This window comes from Trifolium pratense, linkage group LG5 (genome assembly GCF_020283565.1).
Source record: "Trifolium pratense cultivar HEN17-A07 linkage group LG5, ARS_RC_1.1, whole genome shotgun sequence".
Classification (NCBI taxonomy): domain Eukaryota; kingdom Viridiplantae; phylum Streptophyta; class Magnoliopsida; order Fabales; family Fabaceae; genus Trifolium; species Trifolium pratense.
In genome coordinates, this window is record NC_060063.1 from 52,339,990 (window position 1) to 52,348,768 (window position 8,779).

General features: G+C 35.8%; 2 protein-coding genes across 3 annotated transcripts; both read right to left on the bottom strand.

The window, feature by feature from the left end:
- Positions 1–24: 24 nt before the first annotated feature.
- Positions 25–5,033, bottom strand: LOC123885548 (E3 ubiquitin-protein ligase SIS3). Of its 2 annotated transcripts, XM_045934829.1 has the most exons (10): positions 4,718–4,970; positions 4,568–4,606; positions 4,399–4,465; positions 4,240–4,313; positions 3,639–3,777; positions 3,464–3,556; positions 3,196–3,261; positions 1,792–1,911; positions 1,478–1,591; positions 25–939 (listed from the first exon to the last, which is right to left on the bottom strand). In XM_045934829.1, exons 1-10 carry the CDS (start codon positions 4,744–4,746, stop codon positions 538–540), a joined length of 1,143 nt encoding a protein of 380 aa, XP_045790785.1. In that variant the 5' UTR covers positions 4,747–4,970; the 3' UTR covers positions 25–537. The 2 variants fall into 2 exon arrangements, with proteins under 2 accessions (XP_045790785.1, XP_045790783.1); XM_045934827.1 differs by having other exon boundaries at positions 4,399–4,606; positions 4,718–5,033.
- A 1,198-nt stretch (positions 5,034–6,231) lies between these two features.
- LOC123887016 lies at positions 6,232–8,513 on the bottom strand. Its single transcript, XM_045936288.1, has 4 exons — positions 7,949–8,513; positions 7,766–7,847; positions 6,525–6,739; positions 6,232–6,446 (listed from the first exon to the last, which is right to left on the bottom strand). The coding sequence occupies exons 1-4, from the start codon at positions 8,401–8,403 to the stop codon at positions 6,326–6,328; spliced, it is 873 nt and encodes a 290-aa protein (XP_045792244.1). The 5' UTR covers positions 8,404–8,513; the 3' UTR covers positions 6,232–6,325.
- Positions 8,514–8,779: the final 266 nt, after the last annotated feature.

Genomic DNA, 8,779 nt, shown 5'->3' on the forward strand with positions numbered 1-8,779 from the left:
TATTATTACTAAAAGATAACTAAATTAAAGAAATCAAAGTCTCCTGTTATCAAATTAATGTTGTGGATATTGATAACATGATATGCAAGGTACTCAACAAAGTTTCCAACTACTGAACTTTTTTACACAGTAAAAATTATTTTTTGAATGTGATGTCCATTGGTCAAAGTCAAATCTCCGCCTATATCACCATCTTCCAAGAAAATAATATTACACCCAATAAAATGAAACAGGCAAAAGTAAAACATATGGTAACAAAAAAAAAAATATATGATTAGAATTTTGAACTCTTTTTACACTTCATCAAACATAAAAGACAATTACACATCTGCAGTTCTAATCTAGGTTAGTCAAGCAAAAAGGTATACCTTGATTCCAAGATGGATGCCCCAGACAAAGAAACTGACCCATTTCTTCATGGATCAACGTAAAAACATCATGTTAGAATGTGAACCATTTTTATACAGCCCAGATGTTGATATGCATTCTTTCACCTCTAGAATGAGTTAGAAATATAAGGGAAGTTCACAACGTAATCTAACTTTGTGGAGAGGAATGACTGACAGGCATGCATTCCACAGAAGAGACCTGGACTCTGTTTGGTGCATTGTGTGTCACAATAGGTACAACACCGTTCTCGGCATTTTGCAAAGCATTATCTGTGTCATCAACTGGCCCTGCAATTTCAGCACGCACTGGACGAAGAAGTCCCTGTAACCTTAACATGTAACTTTGACTAGAAGGTTGCCCTCTCACATATCTAGTTGTTGTCATAACACTGGCAGAAGATCGTTCAGAATCAGGACGGAGATTGGATAGGGCACTAAGATCGAGATTTGGAAACACCGAGCAACGGCACCGAGGACATTTCACATTCAGTCTAAGCCACTCGTCAATGCATTCAACATGAAAATTGTGCGCACAAGGCAAGCCACGAACCTGCATTACAGTAAGACTATTTTTAAATCACTCTAAGATACAGATTGCATCTCAACTAAAAAGTAATCAAGGTTAGACAGAGAGCGAGTTCAGTATCAGATAGTGTTAGCGGCTAACACTCGGTGGGATTTAGTCCCACATCGGATAGACAGGACTCTTGAGAAGAGTTTATAAAGAGGAGGCAATCCTCACCTTACAAGCCGGTTTTGTAAGGATGAGTTAGGTCTCGATATTCGTGACATGGTATCAGAGCCTATCGGGTCTATCGTTGGGCTTCCGACATCGTTCACGCTTCAGGCCCATTGGGCCGGGCTGAAGCGTGAGGGGGTGTGTTAGCGGCTAACACTCGGTGGGATTTAGTCCCACATCGGATAGATAGGACTCTTGAGAAGAGTTTATAAAGAGGAGGCAATCTTCACCTTACAAGCCGGTTTTGTAAGGATGAGTTAGGCCTCGATATTCGTGACAGATAGCAGATAGCAAACAGCACATAGTATGACCTGTTCTAGACCTTTAATTAGATTTAAAATAAGTATACCTCATTCCCAACACGGAACTCTTCTAAGCAGATGGGGCACTCACTGCAATCAGTAGGAACAGCTTTTAACATGAACTTAGGTAGTTCCTGAATTAAAGCTTCGACTGCTTCTCTCTGCATCCAACCGAGAAAAGAAACCTTATTATCAGCACCGGAATTAAATATAAATATACAAAAGGAATTTGAATGAGATAAATATATGGTATAAGGATAGCCAACACATTGCCTCAAAACACACATGAAAAGCATTATCTGCTGCTTTGCATGAGTTCTAATATGAAGTCAACAGGTCTGGAAACATTAACTAAAACTACCTGAGCTGGTGTTAGGTAAAGTCCTGGTTGATATGCAGCAGCATCTTGGCCCATGCCCCTTGTTTCTTGACCCGCAGCTTCAAATGCCCAATCAGGCACGCGGATCATATCGACCAAAATCTAACAAAACGAAAATAGCGACTATCACCGTCTAATAGTTGCAGTGTGAATAATCAAACAGAAATAATATACATTTAGATTGCAAAGAATATGATCACAGATTATGCTTCAAAGATTCAATCAACCCCATATGTACAATCTTTGAAATAAGAGAAAACAATAGATTGATTGTGTTGCTTCTAGAAAGAATCCAATGGTATGAGCTTCGAAACAATAGTTTCTCTGTAACTATCTAGAAATCTGATTCAACAGTTATTTTTTTCAAGAGGTGAAAAAATAAAGATTAAGGGAAGGCGTGGAGAATCTTACAACCACACATGACATACAGGGGACTGTGTCCCAGTAACAGTGTATCCTAGAACATTGTTATATAAGAACTAACAGAGAACCAGCCATAAAACTGACGGGGAAAGAAAATAAAAATCAATATATAATCAGGAATTTTTTTATAAAACACGATAATCTATCACATTATGAAGCAGTTTCCAACATGACAATTTGCTGTGGGTACCCAATTGCTAGATCAGTTTAACTTCATAAAATGGAAACTATGGCATGGTTACGAAAATCAAAACAAGCCAAAAACTAAAACAGAGAAACATAGACTTGTACTCTAATAGTGTATTATCACTTATCAGATAGGATGGCACCAGCTGATAAGCAAGATTCAATAACATGTCCTCGGATTACAGGTTTATTCCCAAGTTAACAAATGATTGACTGCACCAATTACGGATTCAAGATGGAACTTCAGATACTGTCCTACTCCCTGCCCTTTCCTTTATAAGGGAACAATGGTAGCACACTAAGCTCCAGTATGTGTGATGGATGACCCAATCATTGGGCCCAAATATACACAAGCACCGGTTCTAGAAGGTTGTAGAAACTGAGAGAATAGAAGTTAGTTGGGATATCCCCTGAATTTTAGGGAACCTCCTGTTATACGAGAGAGGGAGGGGAAGTTGAGAGGTATTCAAAAAGTTGTTAGAAAACTGTTAGGAGAAATATTCTAATACTTTCTGGTTTAGGAGCCTAGCTCTGGTTTACATTCTGTTTTTCCACCATTGTAAAAGCTGTGAAGCTCCATTATGAGTCAATAAATTCACAGTTTCATTGATCTAAATTCTGGTTTCTGTCAAACAACAAGGAGGAGGGACAATTCCGAATTTTTTTTCTCCAAGTTATTAAGAACATTATTTAGAAATACCCACTTTAAAAAGATAAGAGTTTCCACGACATATGTAATTAAAACTGATAAATATATTGCAATAATGTCAAACTTACCCCATATTCAGACACAGGGATACCCTGTTGAGCACGCACTAAGTGTGCTTGTCGTCGAGTCAACCACTGCAAGGGGTTAAACAAGCCAAAATGATTACTGCAACAATCTAGATATGAAATAATGAAGATGAATGATATTGTTTTGCAGATATTCTATGTTTATAAGCTGTTCAGAACAAGAACAGCACAGCAAATGGAGTGAAAAGTGATTGTGACATGGTAATAATTCAAAGAAATATCTAATAGTTAATAGAGTACCACCACTAACCTTCCCCACTGACATGCAAGCAATGCAAAGAAGTCCACAGTAGCTAAAAAGTAACCAGATAAGGAATCCCCATTTCTGTCCCTCTTCAGGCAACTGCAGATGATTATTTGCATTATGCATCATAAACTTTTTAACAAGAGTTAGAACTAAGATTGAATTTAAATGAAAAACATACACAGCTCTTGGCACTGCTGAACCACATGGTACCAACTATAGTCCAGGACCAAAGAAATGGATAAAGAAGCAATGCAAGGATTGAAAGGACAACTACTCTTCCACAGAAACGAGCATATCTCTGCTGCCACCCAAAATCTCTAGAAGCATATAAGAAGGGAAGAAAAAACAACATGCAGATGAATTAGTACCGGGAATCGAGAAATTAAAACATCATTTGACTTGGTTTCTATGATGCAACACAATAAATTCAGAACCAATTTAGTTGAGCTTATCATGAAATCAAATTCATCCGAAAGCAAAATGACCAAAAATGGTTTTACATATGAATGCTGAACAGGTGAGAGAAATTACGTAAAATGTACCGATAGAAAATTCACTTTCCAGAATTCATATATGAAAATGATCTCTTATAAAATCATAAGCCAGCTGCCAGCTAGACTATAGTCCATTTATCTCCATTAACTTGTATTTTTCTTCCCTAGTGCTATTTTAACTTTTAACCTTAAGCCATGTCACTTGCCATCATTCCAAATAATCATAAATATGAAGAAAAGCAAGCAGCGAAATATATAAAAAGTGAATGGGATGGAAGGGCTTACAAACCCATTCCTGCAGCAAAGCCATTATCGACAAACATCAAGAGGCGGAAAACAAAGACAGCAGTATAGTCCACCTGAACAAACAACATGAAAGGAATAAATAACGGAAAATATAAAAATCCTAAACGATACGATCTTAAAAAGTAAAAATGAGTTTACCACAATCCAAATGTGCAATGGGTATGTACAAGAATGATAACGCTTCCAATTGATTGCAACAATAACTCTAGAAATTGAAGTGTCAAGAATACAAAGCATAGTATAGTATAGTATGTGGCAATTGAAAATGCAAAATGATAGAAAAATTAGGGGTATTGAAAAAGGATACACACTAGTGGCGAGCATGGAAAGGAAAAATCCATCGTACCTGAAAGGAGAGAGATCAAAATTGAGATTAAGAGAGGGAAATAATAATAGTATTGGAATCAGAGAGAGAGAGAGAGAGAAGAGTAACTAACTAACTAACTAACTAACTAACCACTTGAAATCGATGCCTCTGATAGCCATGGAAATTGATTTGAGAGAAACCCTAGACTAAGAGGAAAGAAGGATCGTGGTTGAGGAGAAAATGCATTCAGGTGAATCGGAGTGTAACAGAATTGATTCAGGTTTATGAAAAGAGGAAGAAAGATAAAAGTAGAGTGAATGAATGAAAGTAATAAAAGGAAGAACAGTAGTAATAGAAAAAGCGAAGAAGGAAATGAAAGTACGAGAGAGAGAGATGATTGACTTCTCTTTTACTGTTTTCTTTTCTGTTTATGCGTGTTACACACGCACTTGCGACTCACCGAGTTATTTTTACGGTATACCCCTATTAGTTATAGGTAATACATATACCTGGGTAAAATTGGAAAATATTAATTGAAAAGTGAGAATGACAATTATTTTAAGACAAAATTTTGTTGCTAAAGTGACAATTATTTTAGGACGGGTGGAGTATATATTACCAATGATATATCCTTAACTATTTAGTATTACTTTCTCTCTTCTTTTGTTCAATTCTTCCGTTTATCTTTTCTACATCATTAATATAGGACAATTACGTAAGTTAACTCATAATTTTTCTTTTTTATACAACATTAATTATATTTTTTAATTTATGTAACACAGTTAAAACGACTTATACGGTAATGGAGGGAGTACCTTTCGACTACTTTTGGTATGAGTTTTTTTTAATTTTTCTGTTCACTGTAATATCATTTTATTTCAAGATCAAATCTGACCTAATAATAAATCACTTTATATGGTATTTTTATTTGTATGCCTTTGTTGTATTGTAAAAGGGACGAACAACCAGCTGGTCTTAGTAATTTTTACCCTTTTAAAATTGTATTTTATTCTTGTGAAAAAATAACTTAATTATTTAGTTGTGTTGTGTTCTACCAAAATTTTTTTTTATTTTTTTATAAGCTCTACCAAAATCTTTTAAAGCGTGAGCCGGTGTAAAATATTACTAAAGTGTTTAAAAAGAATGAATTAAAGAATGTGATCCCAACCTTTCTCTTGTTTTAAAATATATTTCTACCATTAATTATAGTAAAAAATTTACTATATCTTAGTACAATTTTAGTTGGAGTGGGATGACAAATTATGGTGAATAGCTTGCAATAAATTGCAACTTCCATGACCATGGAGTCTAGAATCGTTTCTCCAACTAGTAGGAGGGATCAAGTTTGAGCTACATGGTGTAAATGGATTCCAAAATACACTACAACTACACAATAACTATAAGCAAATGATGAATTTAAGCTCAACCAAAATTGTATCTCATCATAAAAACACATCAATGGTTCTGCAAAAGGCAAGTTCTGTCACAAAATTTGTTACTCCCATTTTGCTCTTCCACTGTTCATTGTGAATATTGAGAAGCTTCAAATTGTTGCTTCAAAGTGGACGTACGCTAGGTGAAATTTCAAGTGAAAACAAACATACTGAATCATTCCTGAAGCACGGATACAGACACGGACACTGACACGTCGATACCAATAATAATTTGAGAAAATGACATAAATGTAAACAACTTGAGCAATATATTCATCAGTATATATTCATTTTTCTGCTATAATAAGTTAAATGAAATAAACAGCTAATTACAATTTGGTAGGATGGTACATTTATAGACAGCAGATGGAGGTTGCTTGTAAGTAGGAATGTCATTGGTATCAACATAGCGAACTTCACCAGGTGCGAAAGACAGATCCCTATGCCTGAAATTGAAGAGACAGTAATGAATTACAGAAACGAAAAATGGTATATATAGAAAGAAAACCAGCCTAGTTAGTTACCTTCGCAAGTCTAGTCCAACCAAACCAGCCTGAAGGATTGATAAGTTATCAGAATCTGGCGAAACTATAACCACCGTGTCACCAAAGTACTGAGTTTCAAGTATTGACATGAGTTGGGTCACACGAACAAATACATCTGCAACACTCTCATTTGGAGTTCCGTCATCAATAGGAGGAGGTTTGATTTTTGGTGATATACTATCTGATGTATATATCTGCACCACCATTACAAACACACATTTTTAACCTCATTAATTGCAACAATTCTACTTACAATGGAAATGGAACCTCTCAATCTTTCTTTTGTCAATTTCTCTCAACAATAAACAGCAATTCAATCTTTCTTTTCGGATCAACTACCATTCAAAGGTCACCAAATCACACACTTAATATCAAATTCAATTGCAAGATTGATGAATAGTTTCACTCTAACAACCTTTTTCTTGGGCCAAGTTTCACTTTTGCCTCCGAATCTCAGGTTTTTCCTTCACAGACAAACCCTATCAGGCTCAAACAGCAACACCCTAAAAAATCCATCATTGATCGGTGCAGATGTGAGTTTTCAAACTGCCGTCGTGGCAATGCTAAGCCGCCTCCATGACCGACCACCTGCCGGTTCCATCGCACCATTCAGATCTTCTGTGCACATCAATTAAGAAGTATGTGTACTTTCATCTTTTGAGCTTTTGGTCTGCCAGTGTCAGATTAATCCAAGGTTTGAGTTTTTGTTGAAAGAGATTGACAATAGACATATTAAGAGGATCCGGATCCCGACAACAATAAGTGATATTGTAGTTGCAATTGTATTGTAATGAAATACAAATATATGCAAGAGTGCAAAATTCTTACATTAATATATTGCCATTTTTAAGTAGAAGTTCATGGTCATCCACGTCATAGTCATCGAAACGAGTAATACCATGCTTCAATCAGTGTTTATTCAACAAAAACAAGAGAAAACAAATTTAAAGTTGAGTTTCAAGTCAAGACATTAAAATTCAGTTTTTATCAAACCAGGACCAATTGAATCGCCGTCTTAGTAAAAAAGACGAGTAATACCATAAGATTCTACTTATGAGAAGCGACAACAACTATTGTTAGACTATCGAATAAATTTCAACAATCGGCCTAGCATAGAGTATAGACTATATGAGATAATTCTACACCTAGAAGAAGCCAATGCCATCATAAATAAAACATAGCTGAAATAAAGAAAAGAGCATATGGAAGAAGAATAGTACTTCTGAAACAGATTCTAATGTTTTTCCTTCATAAGCACCTAATCCCCTGGCATCAAGAAAGCTGTATTCTGGAACTATATAACTGAAATCAAAGAAATATACAATCTCACAAATCAAAACAAACAAAAAAACACATCATCAACATTAACAAGAACAACAACAAAAACAAAAACAAAAAACAACCTTCGAGTAATTGAATTAACAGAAGCAATAATCTCAGCAGTTTGATAAGCTCTCTGAGTAATAGCAGGCCAAATCCAACAATTATTATCACAAGCACCCATTTCTTTCAAATCAAAAGCTGCTCTAATAGCTTGTTTCTTTCCTCTATCAGATAAACCATTATCCACAGAAGTTTTAGCAACAGGGTTAGTGTTTATCACACCCATGCTCTCAAACTCTGATTCACCAGACCTTACCAGATAGTACCTGTTGGTGAGGTTTGGTGGTGGCATGATGAACAGTCCACGGGCGCTGGCTAAAGGGTCTGAAATGGGAAATGAGGTTTTCAGAGAGAGGTTGAAGTTGAAGGAGATGGTGAATGCGGTTGTGGTGAGAAGGTGGCGGCGGTGGAGGAGGTTGCATGGGGGAAGACATGGTGTTTGACACGTGATGTTTGGTGGTGGTAATACTAACATTTTATGTGGCAATAGGATCGCATTTTAATGGCGGGAGAGGTTTACTGTCTTATCAAAAGCAAGTAAGCAACATCAGCCATAGAATGAAAGAAATGTGAGTTATTCAATCCACATGTCATAGCACATCTGACAAATAAATATCAAAATTGTTATGTCGAATATAATGACGGGGTTCAAGCCTTGGCTCTAACACCTGTATGTTTGTGAGTTTATGATGAATTTCCTATTTCGTCCATGTATAAAAAAAAATTCGAGAGTTATTAGTTTAAGGATAATTAATTTTCGCCACATAATTTATAAAGTATATAATGTGTGTTCTTCGGCTCTTTTCTTAACCATCGAATTTTGTATATAAAGTGTGTTCTTTCCTCTCGAT

Excerpts from the sequence above, each read along its gene's own strand:
- LOC123887016 (XM_045936288.1), bottom strand. The coding sequence starts at position 8,403 with ATGTTAGTATTACCACCACCAAACATCACGTGTCAAACACCATGTCTT. Across the intron at positions 6,740-7,765 it reads CATTAGAATCTGTTTCAGAA|ATATATACATCAGATAGTAT; the intron begins GTACTATTCTTC and ends ATGGTGGTGCAG. Across the intron at positions 6,447-6,524 it reads GTTGGACTAGACTTGCGAAG|GCATAGGGATCTGTCTTTCG; the intron begins GTAACTAACTAG and ends CTTCAATTTCAG.
- LOC123885548 (XM_045934827.1), bottom strand. The coding sequence starts at position 4,746 with ATGGCTATCAGAGGCATCGATTTCAAGTG. Across the intron at positions 4,314-4,398 it reads CATTGCACATTTGGATTGTG|GTGGACTATACTGCTGTCTT; the intron begins GTAAACTCATTT and ends TTGTTTGTTCAG. Across the intron at positions 3,778-4,239 it reads TTTGCTGCAGGAATGGGTTT|AGATTTTGGGTGGCAGCAGA; the intron begins GTAAGCCCTTCC and ends ATATGCTTCTAG.